The sequence below is a fragment of the Toxotes jaculatrix genome, chromosome 9 (assembly GCF_017976425.1).
Source record: "Toxotes jaculatrix isolate fToxJac2 chromosome 9, fToxJac2.pri, whole genome shotgun sequence".
Taxonomy (NCBI): domain Eukaryota; kingdom Metazoa; phylum Chordata; class Actinopteri; family Toxotidae; genus Toxotes; species Toxotes jaculatrix.
Window position 1 is genome coordinate 10,790,726 of NC_054402.1, and position 22,797 is coordinate 10,813,522.

At 42.9% G+C, this 22,797-nt stretch overlaps 1 protein-coding gene across 3 annotated transcripts in view; it reads left to right on the top strand.

Moving 5' to 3' along the window:
- sipa1l3 (signal-induced proliferation-associated 1 like 3) overlaps positions 1-22,797 on the top strand; it is a 62,729-nt gene that overhangs the window by 29,172 nt on the left and 10,760 nt on the right. For all 3 annotated transcript variants that reach the window (XM_041045722.1, XM_041045724.1, XM_041045723.1), the window contains exons 2-12: positions 233-318; positions 7,600-8,312; positions 8,748-9,732; positions 12,194-12,324; positions 14,387-14,575; positions 15,191-15,365; positions 15,923-16,026; positions 17,826-17,983; positions 18,077-18,659; positions 20,029-20,127; positions 20,246-20,421. In XM_041045722.1, coding sequence (XP_040901656.1) covers positions 7,824-8,312; positions 8,748-9,732; positions 12,194-12,324; positions 14,387-14,575; positions 15,191-15,365; positions 15,923-16,026; positions 17,826-17,983; positions 18,077-18,659; positions 20,029-20,127; positions 20,246-20,421 — 3,089 coding nt within the window. In that variant the 5' untranslated portion in view covers positions 233-318; positions 7,600-7,823. The remainder of the gene's footprint in view (positions 1-232; positions 319-7,599; positions 8,313-8,747; positions 9,733-12,193; positions 12,325-14,386; positions 14,576-15,190; positions 15,366-15,922; positions 16,027-17,825; positions 17,984-18,076; positions 18,660-20,028; positions 20,128-20,245; positions 20,422-22,797) is intronic.

Sequence of the window (22,797 nt, forward strand, 5' to 3'; positions counted from 1 at the left end):
CAATTATTACCACCACACTCAGATTATGTGAAATACAAAAGGTTAAAAGCATCAGTATAGCACATGTGCCATATGTGTATGTTGTGTGCACATGTTATGTATCATATCGTACAAACCTCTTTTAATAACTGTCAAAAATAGACTGTAGAGTTTGAGGCTGAAGAAGCGGAGCTGTGTCTAACATTGAAGTCACCTTCAGTTTAACAAGGTGTCCGTTTCTGTTTTTCTGCAGAGTAAAATACTGAGCCCTCACTTCCTGTACGGTGACGTCAGACCTCACCACACCTACTGCACCTGCACAGCTGAAGGCAGAACCAGGTAACCTATTGTACCTACTGTATTATGATGTGTATCTTTGTGTTTGTGTCTGTGCAATTTAATCCTTAATCAGACTATTATATATGGTGGATTGTGATCTGAGGTATAGACTTGGCAAACTTGTAGCTGACTTTAAACCAAACATTTGTTTTAGGTTTGTGTCATCCACTTTTATGAACTGGCTTGATGCTTTTATTGTAAACATTTCTCTTCTAATCACTGAAATCTGCAAGTTGTTATATTTGTCTGCTGGTGCCAGAATGTAAGCTGATTGCGTTTGGTTTTGATTTGCTGTTTGTGTGTGTGTGTATGTGTGTACGTGTTTGTAGGTGGCAGGAACATGTTATGTTTTCAATTTAGTATTTAATCAAGTAACAAACTTGTTTTACCATCTTGATACTAGATTTATAGGCTTTGTTTTGCTTCATTTTAACTTGGAAAATAACTTATTTCACATGCAGAATGTTTGGTTAATAGAAAAGTAAGTTTCAAAGATTTGATAAAAGATTAATTGACTTGATAACTTGGGCATTTTTCTGCAGTATAGGGGTGAGCTTTCTGCCTAATTTGTAGATAAAGCATTTCCTCATCTACATGTTGTACTAATAATGAAAAACAGGTCACCTGACATGTTCTCTGCTTCCATAAAAGTCTTTTTTTTTAATCCAGCCAACAGTCCAAATACCAAAATTAGTTTTACCATGAAACGTGGAGAAACACACACCTGCTTGTTAATCACTCTATTGCTTAAGGTTAGAAAGGCCATCGTTCAACTAGACATCTGAGGTTCATGACCCCCCTGAAGTCTCTGGCTTCTCAAAATGTCCTTGAGCAGTGGGTAGCTCCTGGCATGTTGACCTCTGACCTCCTGCTCCTGTGGGAAAAGTAAAAGTAAAAAGAAAATTTCTCTTTGATGATGAACTGGATTATTTCTGAAAATTTTAGTCAGCAAGGGACACTGAGATATACAAGCGCTGCGGTATCTGAATATTTACATACTCATCTCAGCCTCCTCTCTGTTTTTCCTCTACACTGCCATCTCCTCAACTCCTCTCCGTTTTCTCTTCACTATTCGTCTGATCCATTTCCCACAGATAAACCAGTGAATATCGATGATAATGAATGGTGATGTGGGCTGCAATTTATGATCCTCCAAGTAGATGCAAATCATAAGACTTGTTATGCATTTGTCCGACTGTGTGTGTGTGTCTTGCTCTTTTCACCCCTACCCCTGGCCTTCCTCCTCGTCCTCTTCCTCCTCTTGAGCTGTCTCAGTGTCATGGGACAGCAGCCTGACAGACAGACAGGCAGATGAAAGTGACACGAACGACATCAGCGAGATTCAGCAAAACAATGTAGACGGAAATCAATGGAGACAATGACAGCAGGGTCGGGAGAGACTTGAGGAAAAGACTGGGGAGGGAAGTGAGTGGAGAGGAAAGCAGGTCGGCAGGGGAAATGGCTGCAGCTTAGTGAAGCTCCAGCCTGAGAGGGAGAGGGAGAGATGTCACCTCCAGATAAGCCAAACACACTTACAATCCCAATATAGGCCAGAGCCAGAGGCTTCAACTGTATTTCCTTCCAGCCTACTGTTCTGATATGTCAATGTTGTTTTCAGAGTTTCCTGTAAAGTTTTGTTGTTGATGGAGGGGACTCGGGATACTCTGTATCTGAGACTCAGATTTGCCCTGAGGCGTATTCCAGGTCTTGAATATATCTTCTGCCATAGGCAGTAATGTTACTTATAAAACGTTCGATTGTGTTTGATTTTAGCAAAAACAGCTGTGACAAAAAAACGTTCTATTAATGTCAATAAATTCATGCACTTGGTAAATAATTCCCGGCCATAATAGCTGTGCTGGTTTTTATTGATATCTTTCATAGTTTGGTCAGTATGAGCATGAAACAGGCGTTACATTGCATCGTATATACGCCAGCACAATCAAATTTTTTGTCCAATTTATGTTTTTGTAGAGAGAAAGCAGGTTGCCTCTACAATCACATCAGGAAAACACAGACAGACACCGGCAGTCGTCCTGTAACTTCTCGTCTCAAGCTCTTCTGACTGCTCGACTACAGAGCACAATGAAACGTCCGGGCCTCTGAACTTGAACTCATTGTCCTTCCTTTTAAAGGCACTGACCTTCTAACAATTCACACATCTCTTTTAATTTTATACTGTTGTACTGACCTTTTACTTCTCACCTGAGACTTAATATTACTTAATAATATACTTAATATTTTTAACTCTCAGGTCTGACTACTGACCGTCTAAGGAAATGCTTGGACTTTTCTAAATTTATATTTGAAATTAGACCAAAACTTCATAAATAAATATTCCACCCATCAGAGAGAGAGTGTGCAGGGGCTTTCCCATTTTTATTCAAGTCTATTTAATGCAATACTCATATGCCACAGTTACTGTGTCTTTGTTTTGCAGTTTCACTGTAATAGATGGGAGATAGACCTCAGAAAGTACAGCATCTTACTTTTTCCTTTCAAAGCTTTTATTAAGCATGTTTTGTTTTCTTAGCTGAAGCTTCTTTGACTGTACAGAAGCAGTAATTAAAGTATTCAAGATGTGTGGCATGGCAAAGTCTGTCTGGCACTTTTCTTTCATGTCTTTTGTCAAGTCTCAAGTCCTTAGGTGTACAGTCCAAATCTCAAGTCTGCAGCTTTGGCTTTTATTTTCTTTGGCTGGTTAAATGGAAACAAGGTTCTGTGGTGCAGATAGTGCACACCTTTCAAACTGTCTTACATGGCCTGAGGTTATTTTCTCTTGAAGAGTCACCTTAGTTGTTTTTTTTTGTTCATCACTTCAGCTGGCTCTGACTTCAGTTCCTTTTCACATCTAAATGAGATAAGGTTGATGAGCATGTGTTTAGGGTCAGTGGAGATCTGATGGTACCCCCTGGTCTGGTCTCTCCTTCAGAAGTGAGGGTGGCATGAGTGCTGGATGTGCTGTGCCCTGTCTGCCTGCCAGTGCTGTATTGTGTTGTATTACAGTGTCGTGCTCTGCTCTGCTCCTGTCTGCCGTCTGCCAGTCATATGTACCACCATCTGTTCTTCAAACCAGCTCATAATCTAGCTCGCGCTCCAGCATCGCCTGCTTGATTTAAACATGTACAGTTACTGTTGCTGATGTTTTATATCTGAGGAGTTTGTTTTATGTCTTGTTACAGCAGTTTATGTTTATGTTTGTATTTTTATTATCATTTAGATGGTTATTGTAGGTTTTCAGACACCTTTGGTTGATGTGCGCACATTTTTTCGTGTAAGCTGTGTTCACTGCCATACTTCCCTGCTACAGATATAATTAGACTGCTTTCTGTTTTGGTACTGACAGAAACAGAAACATATGGCTGGTCTAGCCTTCCTCATCTCTGTTCCTTTTACATTTGTGACAAGCTCTCAGTAACTCTCTACACTGATCTCAGGTCTGTCTACACTGCAGCAGCAACAGCAATGGTACCTCCTCCACGTTGAGTACAGTCATTGCTTTGGAAGCTGCACTCCTGTGCTAACTCTGTCATTACGACCATCTAACCAGTGTAATTACCAGCCTCCGTGTGTGTTTGTGGTACATGGACCAAGCCTGCATCATACAGGGCAAGTCAGAGTGGGTTTGGAGGGAGATGGAAAGAGCATGAATGGGTACATCCCAGAGCTAACTAATTACTATTTGTGAGTAATTAAAAGGCATTTAAATGTCTGCACTTTATCTTCTCAAGTCTGCGCTAAAGCTGGTTGTGTCTGCGCAATTCCTACTATAGTTTATGGAGATTAATTCTTTCTTCTTGTGTGTCTTTTTTCCTCAATGTTTTTTTTACCCTTTGTTTGTGGTCAATAATCATATTTCATGTTGTTGTTGGCTGGCTTAAAAAGAAGTGCGTTACTTATACCCAAGCCTCTTGCTCTCTGCTCCATCTCACCAAAACAGCAACTTTTCACACTCAACATTTGAATTTGTGGTTTTGCGATTTACAGTATTTTGGCAGTTACAGTTATTATCACTAATTCATATGCTCACTGTGTAAGTGTTTGAAAGTGGTTTGATGTTTGTACCTAACAGCTCATATGTACATAGATACACACATCTTGGCAGATTTTGTGATTCCCATCAGCCTCAGCTGGACTATGCTTTTAGTGCTAATTATCAAATGCTGCATTACTAAAACACTGAACTTCAACCGTGAACATTTTAAACATCATGCCTGCATATCAGCATGTTAACACTGTCGCTGTGTGTGTATTAGCATGTTGACATTAGTATTTAGCTCAAAGTACCACTGTGTCTGAGTACAAGTCACCGATAAAGAGCAAAGCGCACTCTCTGCATTGCCTCTCTCATCAGGCACCTCAGACACATAATGAAGCCATTCTGCTCCTCCTGCAGCTGGGGCCGGATAATCTGAGATTGGGCCTGTTACTGGATCACAGGACAGCTCTCCGGATGAGGAAAGACTGTCAGAAAGCATGATCAGAGTGGGAGCCTTTGGCCCGGATGTGCCTGTGGTTCTCCAAAAACAAAGACATGATACATTTGCGCTGCCGTATGACGATAGGGGGATTTTGTTTGCTGTGAATGAGTTTTGTTGAGGGTGCCTGTGTGCGTGTATGACTGAATGAGTAATTCAGTCTTGGGGCCAAAAATCTATTCAACAGGGACTCATAAAAGGCGTTGTGTATCATGAAACAAACACAAACTACTCTGAGCTGTCTCGATACAATGAAAAAACTCAACTTTATGCAAATTGGACTTTATAACGAGATAGTCACCCCAGGAATCGACATTTGTAAGATTCACAAAAACTGAGGCAGCTGGAGAGAAACAAGCTCAGATTTGTTTTCACAACAAAATTGTTCCCAATGTACTGCTGGCTGTGAAACTTACTGGAAAGGGTCAAATGTTTTCACACAAGTGTAGCTGCCTGCAATTTTTAAACCCCAGGGTGTAACAGCAGCACCAGTGAAAGTCCTTAAAATTTAATGTCGTTAGATGTTAGTCCTAATGATTATACAGTTAAACATTGTGCGTGTGTGGTTGTGTGTTTTTTCTGCTTGTGGTTGAATCATATGATGTTATTCCTTAAAGCTTTTATCTGAGGAGTAAAACTTTTACTGCTCCTGTCCTGCAAAGAGGTGAATATCTGTCTGAATAAAATCTGAACACACTGATGAGGAAACTGCTTCAATACGCCGTGTTTAATGAAATGTTATGGCTGAAGTGAATAATACATAATACAGTCTAAATAAATCCAGAAGCCTTGGTATTTCATGACAGTTGTAAAAACATGGAATAGCCTGGTGTAGGTAGAGGAAAAAATTTAACTTTGAAACCTGGATCCTAACAAGAGCACATTTTAAAAGGAAATACGGTATGTTTGAGGAGAGACTTATGTAGATAAAAGAACTTAAATCCAGGAACAGAGAAAAAGATTAGACAGAAATTCAGAATAAAGGAAACTAGAGCACCAGCACAAGAAACACTAGCAGTTTGACTACAGCAGAGATGGATGGGTTGAGCACATTTACATATTACATTTTTACTGAAGCTCCACCACCCCATAGACTGTTTCTATTATCATGTTTTTCATATTGCATTTTCAGTTGTGTTGTTGAGGTATCCTTAAAAAAGTATTATTAAAGTACGCAAGTATTAAAGTATGTATTAAAAGGTCTTGCCTGCCATACACACTAAGGTTCTTTTTTGTATTCCATTGCACACCTTTAAACCAAAAGTGGAATTGTTTTAACAGTGGATTATGCCGCATGAGACTTTTCAGTCCAGTATGAAAGTGATACAGATATTAAATTGCATTCTGTGTGCTATTAAAAAGATCCCCAAACATAGATATTAGACTTCACAAAATACAGTGTGTTTTTTTGTACGAGGCAGCCGAGATTGCAGCGGACCACCTTGCCAGCGCCATTGCTTGCTGTGTCACCCGGTGGAGTCATAACCACATTGTAATATTTCCTGAATGAAAATTCCATGGTGGTCTCTCTAAACAACCACGGCATTCAGAATCAAAAAATGTGACCATGACTTGAAAAATGTTTGCCTGGACCACAGAGCGCAAAGATTCAGTCTGTCAGGAATACAAATACAATGAATGCAAAACTAGCATAACATGAAGTAAACATTAATATAGAGCGTGAGATTTAAAACCAAAATGATTTGACAGTATTCCTGTACCCGTGCAGTCATCATGTTAGACAGTAATGCTTGTTAAAATCATTACATTAAACCCCAGCAGAGACATGAGACGCTCTTGAATAAACTTTACAAGGCCGGTGGATTTTAAGACTTGATGCTGTGTGACTGTCAGATTAAAGCATGCCGCTGTGGTTCACTGAGCAATGCACCGCTCTCCTCCTTGCTCTTTCCTGACTCTTTCCAATCACTCTATTTCTGGCTTTACCCCACCTCACCCCTCCAGCTGTTGGGTTACTTAGTGAGCTTGTCCTTTTCTGTCTCTCCCGTAGTTCCTATTCATCTCCTTGTCTCAAAGCATATTAACTACATAAAGCTCTAATTGTCTGTTGTTTGGTGTCATTCTGTAGAATAGAGTAGCCTCTGTGTCTCAGCCATGTAGAGATCAGTGTCGGCATGACGACAAAATCAGTCACAAGCTGACTCTATAACACACACATAAGATTTAGATGAGTAGTGAATATGTGCCAGTGCTGAAGTTTTTCAATTGTATGTGTGCTCCCTCTGTTTGGATCTGCATTACTTTCTAGTCAGATAATGTTAGCTGAAGTGTTTCAGTGGTTTTAATCTGCAGCAGAGCAGCCACAGCCTTCATGTCCTGTGGGTATGTGAGTGTTTGTGTGTGCACGCACGTGCACTCGAGTGCACAGAGTGTGTGATAATAATATCCCTTGTCAGCCTCCTGAAGATTAGCCTCATCCTCTGTCATATCCCCTCACCTTATTTTCTCTCTCTCTCTCTCTCTCTCTCTCTCTCTCTCTCTCTCTCTCTGTCTCTGTCTCTGTCTCTGTCTCTGTCTCTGTCTCTGTCTCTGTCTCTGTCTCTCTCTGGCTCGCTTCTCTCTGGCTTGTCAATCCTACATTGTTTTACAGTTGAGTGAATTCAGAGCTCAGTTTTTCTTTGGGCCTGTGGAGAATATTTGGGTCTCACAAGCTCTGTAATTTAAAAATGTTCCAGTGTTTCAAATCTGATTTGTTTTGGTTTTATATTTGTATGTGCTGATTATATGAAGCTGATTTGTTGGAATGATTGTTTTTCCCTTCTTTTTTCTTTCTTCTTCTCAGACTGAAAACACAAGAAGAAGACCAATCCTGACTGAAACTGATCCGTCATGGATCAGTGAAGTCTTTCCCACCCTGCCAGTTAAAAGAAATGTTTTTGGGAGCTGGAGGCCGTAGCACTGTCAGCAGAGTGTGTGTGGGGCCCCTCCTCTCCCTCTTCCCTAGCACCCCTCCTGACATGGGATGCCAGCCCCCTGCCCCTTAGCCCTGAGCTCTCCTGGGGAGCCATGAACAGCTACAGAGACAGAGGGGTCACTTGCACCTCCTCGGACCTTCTGGATGGAGGAGGAGGAGGAGGGGTGCCCCAGCACACTCCATTTCGACAGACCCCCAATGGCCACCCAGCCCCTGGCCCCACAGACCCATCCATCCAGTCACGCATGTCTGTGCCCAAAATGGGTGTTCGAGCACGCATCGCAGAGTGGCCTCCACGTCGTGCACAGTCCCGGGAGTCGCTACTTGAAAACGGGCAGATTGGCAGCAATCACTATGGAGATGACTGCTCCACTTCAGTTTCATCGTCAGTTTTGTCATCCGAGGTCGGGCTGGTGCGAGGAGGAGTCGCCAGGTTACCACGACGACGGTCGAAGGATGTAGAGTTCAGAGTAGGCGGGTTTGGAGGTGAAAGAGGTTCTCCTTTGAGCCTAAGAGTCTTCCCACCGTTAAGACAGCGCTCCAACAGTGAAGTGACGCTAAGCGAACAGGATGAGAATGAGGTGAGCCATAAGTCTTCCTCTGAGATCTCACACCTGTAGCGTGGTTCATTTGGTCCGAGCAAAGAAAAGTTTGTGTTCACACTGACTTATTACACAAACAAAGCAAGAGGAGTAAACATGAAGTCAAATCACACATCTACTATCAGAAAATCCTCTGGTTCGTACATTTTGCTTTCACATGACAAATAAAACACTCCATTGTTCAATTCGAAGACTGAATTTTCAGGCGGTCTCTGTCTGGTTGTTTAGACCACACTAGAGTTTGATTGACAGCTTTGACATCAGTCCAAACAAGCCAATCCAAACAGGCAAACACACCAGAGTTCGTTTTGAATGCACCAAGCACGTTGGGTGTGAAAGCACCTAACTTTACTTTATTTCCCAAAATTAATATGTCATCACAGGCTTAAAATTCTCTCCCCTTTCTGCTCCAAGGTGGAGGTTCGAGGAGGTGGCGGGATGGGGAACCTGTTCAGAGAGTACGGCAGCACCTCCTCCATCGACATCCAGGGCATTCCTGAGCAGAGCTTCTTTGACATGCTCAGCCAGTTCCACCAGGAGAGGCCTGACCAGCGCAGTTCAGCACCCAAACATCTCAGGGAGCTGCTGTGTGCTCCAGACTCGCCACTGAGCGCACCTCTCCCCTCTGCTCCCTCACCTGGTCCCACAGGTGGGGACGACAGAGGGACAGGAAGGAAGGATGGAACTGAGAGAGTGAGGAAGAAAAGTGGAGGTACAGAGTCGTCACTGGGCACCTCCTCTTTGTTCAAGAAACTTCGGAGTGCTAGCAGAGGGGAGCTGGATGGAGGGAAAGGAGAGATTAGTGAAGATGGAGGACGAGGCTCAGCAGATGCCTCCTACAAACCGTGGGTGTGCCCCAAGAGCTTTGTCCACTTTGATGCTCAGAGCATCTTGTTTGACCTCCACGAGGCGGCGGCTCAGCGCGGCTTTGTCACCCAGAGGAGGAACACTGCCACAGGGGCATCAGCTGCTTCAGTGTCCCTATCTGTCTCCAGACCCTCTGCTCCTAGTGTGAATGACCCGGTTTACTCCAGCATTGAGGACCTAACCCTGAGCCTCGACCCCGGCTCCACAACACCATCCCTGAGCATGGACCCACTGGATGGGCCTCCTGGAGCCCACAGCTCAAGCCCACTGCTCCTCTGCTGCCCACACTTCGTCAATGAGACCGGAGGCCATGGGGAGCGCAACATCAGCTTCCTCAGCTCGTCAGCAGAGAGAGGAGGAGATGGAGGAGGAGAAGGTGGACGGGGATGGCTGAGAAGGAGTAACGCCAGCGTCTCAGTGCTGGAGGTGCCTGTTGAACAGCAGGTTATGAGACTGGACAGATTGAAACTGTACAGCATAGAACACGTAGACCTGGGGGCCAGGTACTACAGAGACTACTTTCATGGGAAAGGTAAAACTCAGTCTCACACACACAAACACATGCTCATTCTCTCCACAGGAAATCGACAACGATTGCAAACGATTGCTTTCATTATCAGGCCTCTCAGCTGTACTCAGTAGTTTTTGATTGTTTGTTTAGTCTATAATTAAGACAACATTTTAGTATAAAATAATAGTACAGTTATTAGTAATAGTACAGTTATTAAAAATGTGTCCACGGTGATATCTCTATGTTGTTTGTTTTGTCCAACAAACAGTCCAAAATCCCGAAAGATTCAGATCAGGCAGTGTAGATGTCATTTGTCTGTCCAGAGTTTCTCCAGTGTCATTCGCCACATCTCATCCTGAGGCTGTTAATATCCAGCTGGGCCTGAGCAGGGGAGAGCAAGGCCCAACTGGCAACGCTCCCAGAGTTTTTATTACACATGTACCTGCCACCGAACTGTTGGCAAACTCTGAGCTGATGATACACCACCTGCCTTTCTGCATGATCACAAGTACCACTTAACATAGTCAGCTGGCGTGGCTTTTTTTTACATCTGGTTTTCAGTGTCAGAAGTAACACCTAACTTCAGAGACGAAGGTGTGTGTGTGTGTGTGTGTGTGTGTGTGTGTGTGTGTGTGTGTGTGTGTGTGTGTGTGTGTGTGTGTGTGTGTGTGTGTGTGTGTTTGTAGTGTGTACCTGTCCTTGTGTGTGCATGTGGGCATTTCTTGTCAACATCACCTCTTCAGACAGTGTGGATGAAACTTGCCTTTGGCAAGCATCATCTGGCTGCATCCTAATTAGTGACAGATGCAGCGAGGAGCACATGTGTGCAAGCAAGCGTGTGTATGTGTGTGAGAGACAGGCCTGCAGCCACGCAGATAAAGGTTATCATTCCAAAAATATGTTCATCTTCTGACTCGTTTCCAGCTGAACACTACTGTGATTGTGTGTGTGTGAGCTGAGACGTGCCCTGTGTACACGTCAGAGAAGCCTCATCAAAAGGCTGACATTTTCGCCACAGGACATGGCGTGGAAGCAGAGCAGGCCTGACTGTCTTAACGTGTACATCGTCCCAGTTGATTCCAGTCAGTGGGGTGAGGAAGAGGAGGAATACTTGTCGAGCTAGATTCCTCCCCGAGTGTCTGGAGAATTTGTGTTTCGACTCCCACACTGCCTATGGCGTTGGCATTAGCACGGCTTAGCTTAGGAGCTTTGGAAGAGGGCATGCAAGATGCTGGTGAAGTATGTTGATAACGTTGTCTCAGCCTCTTAATGGATGAATATATTGTGGTATGCCAACAATGCTAATAAGCCACAGAATATTAACCGCCGGCTAATGACACCACATTTTGTTCATTTTCTGGATTTACAAGGCTGAGGATGTATTTGTTCTTTTGTGGTTTTATTCTGGCTGTTGTTGAACATAAAGTCGAATTATCAAGTCCCCTTTTTTAAAGAAGCTCCTACACACAACATCACAAAAATAGGCAGCATCTCACGTGTGTGTAACCCTCACCTTTCTTTAGCGGTAATTATCATTTTCTCTGGGTTATTTCGGTGTTAGCTGAATTGATTTTGTAATTACTCGAGTATTGATTATGACTAGATAACATGTCATTGTCTTAGTCCTGTCCTTGACTTAATGCCCCTCCTCTGTCAGTCCTACTTACGACACAGATAGTAGTATGTATACTATATATACTTTTTAATCTCCTTATTTGTGTTGGGTTGTGAACATCAGTATTATTTTTTTATTGGCACTAATGGGTCTGTAGCAGTTGTATGCCTGGATAGATTTGGATTTTGTTTACTTATTCTTTACTGAGATATTTACCAATTTAAATCATAATGTTTCCAGTTTAAAACTGGAAATATATTTAGCTAGTTTTTTGTTCAGCTGCTTGTGTTTATATATTATGTTACAAACTGAAGTTAGGCTGCAATGAATTGATTATTATGATTTTATCATAATGATTTTCTTGATTAATTGTGTAGTCTATAAAGTGTTGGTCTATAAAAGAGTGAAAAACTCCCCTCACAGTTTGCCAGAGCCCAAGTTGACATGAATATCTTGTTTTGTTCAACCAACTCTCCATAACCCTAAAACAATGTTTACTATTATAGAAAACTGTGAAAATCTGTGAATATTCACATTTTAGAAAATCTAAAATTAAATCTGAGAATTTACGTTACTAAAATGTTTTATCAAATGTTTTATCAATGATCAGAATTGTTTTCTGTTGAGCAATTGATGTATTAATAATTTCAGATCTAAAAAAATATAATTTTGGTGGCTGCTAATATTCAAGTATGATATTGAAAAAAATGTCAAATTATAGTCAGCCATACTTTTCTTTTTATAAAACCCCATGTCATTCCTAATGTATCCTACCACAGACTTAACACAGGCTCATGTTCAGACTTAAATGAATCAACATTTTGTGTTTTCTAACCTTGTTCCCCACCTCTCCCTGTCCTTCACCAGAGCACTCAAACTACTTTGGGACAGATGATAAGCTGGGTCCTGTGGCCTTGAGCATCCGCAGGGAGAAACTGGAAGACACCAAAGACCTGAAAGACCAGTATCAGTACCGCCTCATCGTCAGAACAAGCGAGGTATGCACAGTCTGCCGTTTGTGTGTGTGTGTTTGTCCCGGGAGAGAGTGATGAGTCAGTGTGTGCACGCTCAAGTTAATTCCTTACTTACTTTCGTTTTACCCAGCCGTCCCTACCTGTGAGTCTTCTCACCCTCTCTGCCCTGATTATAACCTCACCCCTCGCCCCCTCTCTCGTCTCCACCAGTGGAAAATTCCACCTGCCCAGTCTCAGCACATTAAAGCCAAACCAAACACTGGCTGCTCTACCCAAAGAGTTTGGCTTGCTCTCAGAGGGAGCACAGCCAACCACTTTTCCACTTTGATGGATCAAATACTCGTAATGTATTAAATGATGGACTGATGATTAGTTAAGATTCTCTACAGTCTCGCTCACATTTGTTCAAAGACTCAACTACAGTGTGGTCCTTTACTTTCAGAGGTCGTTTTTGTTTCCAGGGCAACAAACTTAGTTTTCAACTTTTTTCATGGCTATGTATGGTATCAGTGGACAAAGAACACATAGACAACTCACCTTTCGCACATAAAACAATCCAAAATTACAATACAAATAAAATACACAACAAAGAGTTATAATGAACAATGATCTGTATCAGTGGGTAGTCCATAGATTGCCATTTTCTGTCAATTGACTACTTGTTTCAGCTCTAATGTCTTAGTCTTCAATTTTTCTCTTTTGTTGAACATTTAAAAAGTGAAGGCATCTTAAGCTAGGTCAGAGAGGTCTCATCTCTCCATGAATAGTTAGTTTAATCTATTCAATATTTGTCTGACGTTGTCAAGGTCATGCAAACATACAGAAGCCTTTGCTTCTGTTCACTGTGTTCGTATAGTCTTCGCCTGAGTGTAGTCCTCTGTGTGCCTGTTGCGTTGTTGTCTTTAGCTGGATTACATGGTTGCCTGGCCTCATCACCTTAGCTCTGGTACAACAATGGAGCCTCTCCGCCATCTAAGTACACAGAGCTCAGCTAACAGACACAGCCAGTACACCCAGGCCTACTGTTCCCACACAGAAAAATGAGATTGATTGCAGACTTTATTCTTTCCCACTCAAGCCGCAGCCTCTCTCAAATATCCATCCCCCTTAAGTCTGTCATTTAATTCAGTGCTGACACAGCAAGGTGGAGAGACTTCCCTCTTTCTCCTCTTTCTCTCTCCCTCCGTCACACATTCATACACTCACACTCAGCACGTCACTTACTCCCACTGCCGCGCAGAAGCTGACGAGCTGAAACGATAGCCCCATAACTTCAGCTGTGTGTCAATCAGGTTTTACTGTATTTCTCTGCGGCAGACCCAAGTCTCCAAGGTTCAGCTGTCTCTCCGGCCCCTGTCAGCTTCGGCGTCTGCCATGCATTTTTAATGAACCTGCAAGTGTGTGTGTGTGTGTGTGAGTGTGGTGAGAAGGAGCAACCCATTCCACCCAACTGTATCTGAGGTTATTATGGTCTCACTGTTTTGAAGCAGGTCAATTTCCCCTCACCAGGGAGCAGCTCACTGTGGCAGAACAATACTGAGAAGAATATTAATTCACAATGCTGCCGGACTTAAAACCCTCCACACAGAGACTTTCACGGGGGTGTGTGTGTGTGTGTGTGAGAGAGACAGAGAGAAAAATTGTGCCCTGCTGCCCTGCAGGGCACTGCTTCACTGTTATGAGTAGTGAGAGAATCTAATCCTTCACCATTTATTTCCAGAGGCATTATACTGTAGCTGAGCCTGACCCTTGACTTTTCTGTGAAGGAAGACAGGGATCAATACAACCATCTTAATGCCAATAATAGTATCACATACAGTTGTAATATATATATAGATCTTAAACGCGCTATGTGTGCAAGACAAAATCCAAAATCAAGTGTTGAAAGACTCTTGGTTGGCTACAAAAAACAACGATCAAAACAAGGAAATGACAAGCTGTGTTTAACGACTTTAAATCACCGGTATGTTGTACGCAGTTTGCATAAAATAATTGTTGGCATTTTTGGTGCCATTTGAAATATTTACAGTCTTAAAGTCTCATTATGCTTCCAGTTTTACAGCTCTTGCTCTTTCCCTATGTACAGTTGGTGACACTGCGGGGCTCCATTCTAGAGGATGCAGTTGCGTCTACAGGGAGACACGGCACGTTGCGGGGTCTACCGCTCAAAGAAGTCCTGGAGCAGGTCGTCCCCGAGCTCAACGTGTCTTGCTTGAGACTGGCACTCAGCACGCCCAAAGTCACAGAGCAGCTCCTTAAACTGGATGAGCAGGGGGTGAGTTATGCGTCTGTATTTGCATTTTACTTTCAGGAACATGCAATAAAACCAGAAATTGGACGGTTTATCCCGGCAGCAATGATGCCACCATTTAAATTGTCCTTGGGCAAAATACAGAAAGTGTACCTGCTCAGTCAGTCAGTAACAGTCAAGCTGCAAAGCAAAGAGTATGAACTGATAAAGTAAAACAGTGACATATGCAATGCGGAGTTGTGTGTATAAAAGTGTCTGAAACCTAACTGATTTAGTGTTGGTGCAAAGTACAAAATTGGGCGAAGGGCAGTGAAAGCTGTATGAAGCAGGGTGTGTTGTGTTTGAGCGTGAGTGTGTAACCATAAAAAACTTTAATGTTCAGCTATGTTATCTCCCCTTTTATTAATGGAGGGTGAAGTGCAAGACAGAGGTGTTTTCCCAGCAGTAGGATTTTTGTTGTTTGTGCAGGTGGTTTATACAACAATGAGACTGTCCTCACTGCGTGTGCGTGCATGTGTGTGTGTGTTAGCAAGCTGAGAAATACACCAGCTTCGGACTGCAGTGTTTCAGCTGTGTTTGAATGTGGTTTTCAGCTGTTTGTGTTTGAAATGTTAATGCTGTCTCTCCTCTGCCTTTTAGTTAAGTCAGAAGCACAAGGTGGGTGTTCTGCTGTGCCGTGCAGGCCAGAGCACAGAGGAGGAGATGTACAACAACGAGGAGGCGTCGCCCGCCTTCTCTGCCTTCCTGGAGCTGCTGGGGGAGCAGGTGCTTCTCAAAGGATTCACCAAATACGCCGCACAGCTCGACACAAAGAGTAAGATCCTCTTTCAGACATGCACCTCCTTTTGTAAATTCCATGGCAGCTTTACATAATGGGAAAAGTCATGGCGGTAGACCTGGTAACATTTTCCTGACACTTTCAACACCACCTATGTCCAAACTGAATGATGTCAGACCAGAGCAGCGTGAAGTAAAGCCTCCATGTCTTGTTTGCCTTATCAAGACCACTTCAATAAATGTATCACTAAATTATCATTGGCCTAGTGACAGTAATAACAGCACTTCCTCCTTTTGCTCACTGAAGAAGGTGATGAGACATCTATTAGGATATTCACTACAGCAAAGTGGGGGTGAGCACACACACAACTTTTCAACTCACTGCTCTTCTCCAGCAGTGAGACCTTTTGGGTTATTTCTCTAACGGTCCTGTCATGTCTGAGTAAAGCTGTTAGGAGCAGGACAGGCCAAGTGTCATAAGCCCAGAACGTGCACACTGACACCATGTGTGTAATTCACACATTTCACAGTGTGTATCTGTAGTTGACAACTTCTGGTGTGAAATTAACATCTTTCTCCTCCTCCTTTCTCCAGCGGACTCTACGGGCACCCACTCCCTGTACACCACCTACCAGGGCTACGAGGTCATGTTCCACGTGTCCACCATGCTGCCATACATGCCCAACAACCCACAGCAGGTAAGAGCTTATGAGCACCTCTGCCTAAGGACAGCACTGTCGCCTGGGGCTGTATGCTGTGTTGCAGGTGAAACGGGTGTGTACAGCTGAAAAATATATCCATAACTATCCTTTGTCCCCCAAGGCCTTTCAAAGTCTGTATGTGTTTGTTAGTTAAAGCCTCTGCTGTTTGCTCCAGGTCGTAAACCACAGCAAGAATTCATGAAGTGGAAACTCGTGACTTGTGTCGCCTTCTTCATTTAGAGTCTCTTTCCTCTTTTATTCAGCCTCTTGTGTTTTTTATAGTCTTTGTTCTCTGTGTCTTGGCTTCTCTCTCCTCTCCTACTCACTGGCTTTCTCTTTTGCCCTCTCTCTGCCTCTCATTCTTTAACTGGATCAGAGCTGGGTGGGGTTCAGTAGTGAGTAGTTTCTTTATTTTCTCCCTCTTTTTCACTTCTGCCTTCCTACACATTCTCCTGGGCGCTGTGTGTTTGCAGCGTAGGCCGCGTGAGTGACCTGTATGTAAGATAACATTTTGCGTGTGGGTATTTTTAATAGTTTGCATAAGTGTTTTGCGTGAGAGGCTCACACCGATGAACACATGTGCTCAGACAGGCCCTGTGGGGGCTTGGGATTAGTAGTGTGTCAGCTCATCACTGTAGAACAGTGTAGGCTGGGGAGAAGTCATGTGTTCTTCCTAAAACACTTCAAAATATCATAAATTAATCTTGTAAACTGCAGAAGTATACCTTTATTACCATAAACACAGCAGTGTATTGTTTGTTGATGCAGACAAGCTTTTTTGACAGTTACGTCATCCCGTTAAACATCTTTTAAAAGGTGAGTAAAGAAAAAAAATGATGGTTGCAGCTTTTAACTTAGCAGATTAAAAGTGCATTTGAACGGTTAATATTAGTATCAACTCTTAAATTATAAAATGCAATTTTATAAGTGGCACAATAACTCCATCCAGAGGTTTTGAGATTGTAGCAGCAAAGACAGTCACATGCTCGGATGAGCCTCTAGGTGGCAGCATCTGACATTAAAAACAAACAGAAGAATCAGGAATGAAGTAGAAATGTAGATAGTAAGAAGGCTCTTTTACTCAGGGGAGAGGGAAAGGAGAGTACAAGCCAGGTCTGCACAATAAATCATATCTGACCCATGATAAAAGTCTTGCACGTCAGGAGTATTTGGGGTATTTAGAATGAATGCTAAAATAGAAAATAGTCAAGGTGTTGATAAAAGATCCCAAATTTAAAAAAAACCACACTTGCTCCAAGTGATCATGTTTGTGTACACTCCATTAAGCACAGTAATCAGAATTTTTCAATCTACAGCCTGAGTACGAGTGAAGGATGCTCCTGTGGCACCATGCTGGAGAATCTGTATATCTGTGTCCAAACAGTGGGCTGCATTACATAATTGGTACTTTCACACTTCCCTCTGCAGATGAAGAGAGGATTGGCAAGCACTGCGCCACAGACGCAGCCTGGACTGTGTGCCATGTCTCCTACACGAACACAGATAGACGGACAAACCAGCACACACACACAGACACAAATAGCCCACACAGAATCCGAAAAACAAATTACATAAAGAGCTGTTGTTTGGTGTCTAGTAGTGAGCGTCTCAATCTCTTGTTTCCCTTGTCAGACTTTCTGTCGTTTACTGAGTCAGTGGTGTCAGTGCCAGTTATGTTCACTCATTTTATTAATTTGCCTCTTCTCTTCTCTCCTCGCCTCCCTCTCTCTCTCTCTCTCTCTCTCTCTCTCTCTCTCTCTCTCTCTCTCTCTCTCTCTCTCTCTCTCTCTTCTCAGCTGTTGAGGAAGAGGCACATAGGGAACGACATTGTCACCATAATCTTTCAGGAGCCAGGAGCATTGCCTTTCACCCCTCAGAATATCCGTTCACACTTCCAGCATGTCTTCGTCATTGTGCGTGTACACAACCCCTGCTCTGAAAACACGTGTTACAGGTAAATGATTAGAACAGAGTAAGAACATGCTCGTTTCATAAAAGTCATGGTGTCTCACACTTTAAATGCCCTCGGTCTCCCCTTTGCTTTCAGTGTTGCTGTGACAAGGATGAAGGATGTGCCCCCCTTTGGCCCACCCATTCCCAGCGGTGTCACCTTCCGGGACCCAGAAACCTTTCGTAACTTCCTTCTTGCCAAAGTTATCAATGCAGAAAATGCAGCACACAAGTCAGAAAAGTTCCACACCATGGCGACACGAACACGGCAGGAGTACCTGCGTGACCTGGCTGAGAACTACATCAGCAGCACACCGCTCGACTCAGCCGGCAAGCTGAACAACCTCATCTCACTCGCATCCAAAAAACGCGAGCGCTCAAAGGCCAGAGAGGGAGCGGAGCTGGGCGCTGCGGGGGCCGTCGCCTGGAGGGTCCAGGCCCAGGACTTTAGCGGAGGTGGGACGGAGCTCCCCTGTGCCTTGGGTTTGTCGGCTGAATACGTCCTTCTCACAGACTGCTCCACCAAAGAGGTGGTGTTCAACTGTTTCTGTGCGGACGTGATCGGCTGGACACCGGAGCGTCTGGCACTGAAGATTTTCTACGGTAGAGGAGACCACATCGCTGTGCGGGTACCGGAGGGCTGTGCGCAGGACATCAGGGAAGTGGTGCAGAGGTTAAAGGTGAGAGTTCAGAGCTTGTTTCAGTTCAAGTGCAGAGGATGGCGACTGCCGGCTCGGGAAATCTCTGTGGGCTTTAAGGCACATAGCTTGTAGGGACAAAGTAGGATGACTCAAGCTTAAAGGTGCCCTGTGCAGTAAACAAAGTTATGTTAACAGTTATGTTTACATTCACTGTTACTCACCAAAACATTGTTTTATGACAATGTTTATATTCTTGTTCTTGTCGTTTTCTTCTTTGCCGCCTTTTTTTGTGCATTGTTTTGTTGCTGTTGTCAGTGGACTAGCATGAAACCATGCTCACTCGCACACACATGCCTATTTGTGAGTGTGTACAGTACAAACAAAATGGGCAGATGCTTGTATAAACATGGCCCTATGGAGCTACCAGTCGTAAAAACTCCACAGAGAGCCTTTAAAAGCAGGAGATCAAGACTCAAATTTTAGCCCCACAGTGCAAACGTTTGTCTTCAGACCACTTAAAGGCCTTAATTATACTTTGTCAGGTCACTGTGAGCTTGTTAATATGTGATTATTACAGTTTTATCTCAAGACTTGTTGGAATTGTTTTTGTTACAAGACTGTGTAAAGTGTTAGTTCTTTTATATCTGCTTTGAAGTATTAAACTCAGGGGATTTCCTCAGTGGGTATTGTTTTTCATTCCCTGAAAGCTTTTCTCAGCCACCTGGAAAAGCCGTAAACTCAAAGACTGATTTTACAGTCAGGGAAAACAACAGTAACACAACAAGAGAAACTGCAATGACAGTTAGATGAAGAAGATGAGTGCCAGATGAAAACAGTGTTGTTTTGAGTACATTTAAAAAATCAATTCATTCAAAGCTAATAATCACCAAAACTATATTCCAGCCATATTAGATGCTTTTAACCATTATATTATACTGGAAACATGTACTCTGTGCAACCACTCTTTCAATGAAGCTGTGCATCCTCATGCACTGGATAATGCATGCATTGATGCATGATAATGCATACAACATTTCTTAATGTGATAATCCCTGAGAAATTTGATGAATTAAATGCTGGGAAAAGGAGATTTCCAGGACTCCAGTGAGCTTTGTGTTAATCCAACAGAAAACAAAATATGAAAAAATGAGTTCATCTCTCTGAGAGTACCAAATACATGCAGATTGGAGACCAATAAAGTTCACAGAATGCTGGTTGATATAGTTTCAGGTGATGTTGCCTTTTACTGTACATATTGGTTGATTAATCATTTCCTTTTTCAGGCTGTTTTATGATGTTTTGTTGTTTTTTGAGATACCTAGAGATTATTCTTATTACAGATATAATAACACATAAGTAGTGTAAATCTAATTAATTTCTTTCCTCTTTTTGTCCTCCTTTTGGCCAGTCGTTAACAATTGGATGTGAGACGGTGGATATGACTCTGAGAAGAAACGGACTGGGACAGCTAGGCTTCCATGTTCGCCTGGATGGCACTGTGGCTGAGGTACCGTCAGATCACCATCTGCCACACCAGATCTCATACTGAAATACTCATTTGTGAAGAATCTTGGCTGTACATAACTGGCTCATTTGAAGACTTTCTTTGTGGTTTTCTCATCCAGGTGGAGGAATACGGCTTTGCCTGGCAGGCAGGTCTAAGGCAGGGCAGTCGGTTGGTGGAGATCTGCAAGGTGGCTGCGGTGACGCTTACTCACGAACAGATGATCGACCTGCTGAGGACGTCGGTCACGGTCAAAGTGGTCATCATCCCTCCGTACGAAGAGGGGGGGCCTCGCAGGTGCGTTTAAGTCATGTTATTTTTCTGCTAAGCTAATGAGAGTGAGTCAGATACAGATGTTGAGGCCGTGCCTGACTGACAGGGTGCTGAGCGTTAGCGAGCTGTAGTGGAAGAACAAGAACAAGCTGGAGTGAGTGCAGAACGCTCTTCACTCAAACACACAAAAGCATGGGTGAGATAGTGGCCAGACTCCAATGTTCTGAGCGGATTTTGTGTGGGAGTGTGTGAAAAGAGGAAGCGAGCGAACAGAGAGAAAGAACGGAGTGTGGTTCAAGAGGAAATCGGCAAAAACGAGGCACAGAGACAAAAAAGAAAGAAGCATTTGTTTCACATCAATTAACAAAATCTGCCATTCTTTTGTTTCTTTCCCTCCTTCGTATCTATTCATCTCATCTCGTTTCCTCTTCTCCACCAGTCTGCTTCCTCCCCCTTCTGTCACCCTTCTCCAACCTTTTCATCTACGCATAAGGCCTTGACTGAGACAGAATAACGAGGCCTTATGAGACTCTGATGTGGTGTCACAGAAAAGTTACAGAGGTGAAGAAATAACCACAGTGTGTGTGTGTGTGTGTGTGTGTGTGTGTGTGTCTGTGTGTGTGTTTCTGACTGAGAACCGGGGCTCCTAAATACAGTAATTGTGGCTGGCTGTGTGATCGCATAGTGGTTAGATTTCTTTAATGTCGGAGGCAGTTTAATTACACCAAGTTAAATCCCTCTGACACACATACACACTCGCACACACTACTGTGGCATTGGAGCAGCTGATAATTAAGAGTCTTGCTTTTCACTCTTCCCCTCTCCCTCTCTTTACCTCCCTCTCCCTCTTTTTGACTCGTTTGCTGTTGTGTGCCAGGCAAGCAGATTGCATGAGATTAAGGCCTGGAATCTGCAGAAGGAAAAAAAAAGGAGGAGACCACAAAAAAATAAATAAATAAAAGAGTGGAAGTGATTAATTAAAAATGCATGCCCTGTGCGAATGAAAAGGACGGAAAAGAGGGAGGGGGGGCGATAGAGAGAAAGAGAAAGGCAGGGTTGAGCGTATTGAGTTGAGCACTCGGCGAGGACGACGTGTCTCAACACCACTGAGAGTGAGAGAAGTGGGTGGAGGAGAGAAAGAAAGAGAAAGAGAGACGGGAATTAGAAGTGTTTTTCCTTGCCGCTCTCCCTACGCCGTGCACAAGCAAGATGGACGGGTACAGAGGAGAAGAGGTGTGATGTCAGTGGTGTGTTTGACCATGTGAGTGTGTGTGTGTGTGCGTGTTGGGGAGCTCCAGCTGTGTCGCTTCAGCAAGTGTAATGGAAGAAACACCGCATGTCAGCAGATGTAAGCTCTGTTCGCTCTAAGGTTTGTACCCTGTGTGTGTGTGTGTGTGATCAGAGCATGTACTGCTATTACGTAATTGCATGGATAAGTTGCTTATATTCCTCAAAATGACCACGTGTTGCGTTCATATGCATTTATTAGTGCTTCTAAATATAAAGATATAGTAATTGTACTTTTGTATATAGTTGTACTGCCATTTGAAATCTGCCATGATTCATAGTGTTTTCTAAAGACATTTGTTAGTGTGTGTGTGTGTGTGTGTATCCTTGTTCTGTTTATATCCCTCTAGGGCTGCAACTACAGCTGAAATGATTTGTTGATTAATTAATCAACAGAAAAATAATCAGCAACTATTCTGATAATCAGTAATTGTTTTAGCCTCTTAAAGAAATTTGCTCTTTCTGTTTTTTTTTGTCATTTATCATTGTAAACTGAACATTTGGGGGTTTTGGGATTTTTGGTCAGGCTAAACAACACATTTAAAGGTGTCACCTTCAGATCAGTGAATGTTTTGACCTCTTTTTGTTGTCGAATAAATTATTAATGGAAAAAATTGCCTGCAGAAGAATTGACAGTGAAAATAATAATAATAGAATAATAAATTAAAATGAAATAGAGATCAGCTTGCGATGGGATCACACCAGCTGCCAGTCAACATGTTGTCATTCCAAACCATGAGTACTACACCCTAACATGAGTACCCAGTAGTAATTATTGCATTATTACATGAGTAGTCAGTACTCGAGTACCCGACTGTTACAAAATCTGTCCACAGACAGACATATAAACACCAGCCAAAGTTCTACAGTAGGTATTTCCAGACTCACAAGTTGAAAACAATACCAGGCCTGCTGTCATAGCTGGTGAACATTTAATCTGTAACATATCAGAAAATAGTGAAAAATGTCCTGTATAATTTCTTATGGCTCAAACTTGTGTATTCACATTTACAAAAGAAGACTTTTATCAAAATAGTTTCTGATTAATTTTCTGTCCATGGACCAATTAGTTAATTGAGTGACTGGCGCAGCTCTACATCTGTCTACAGTTTT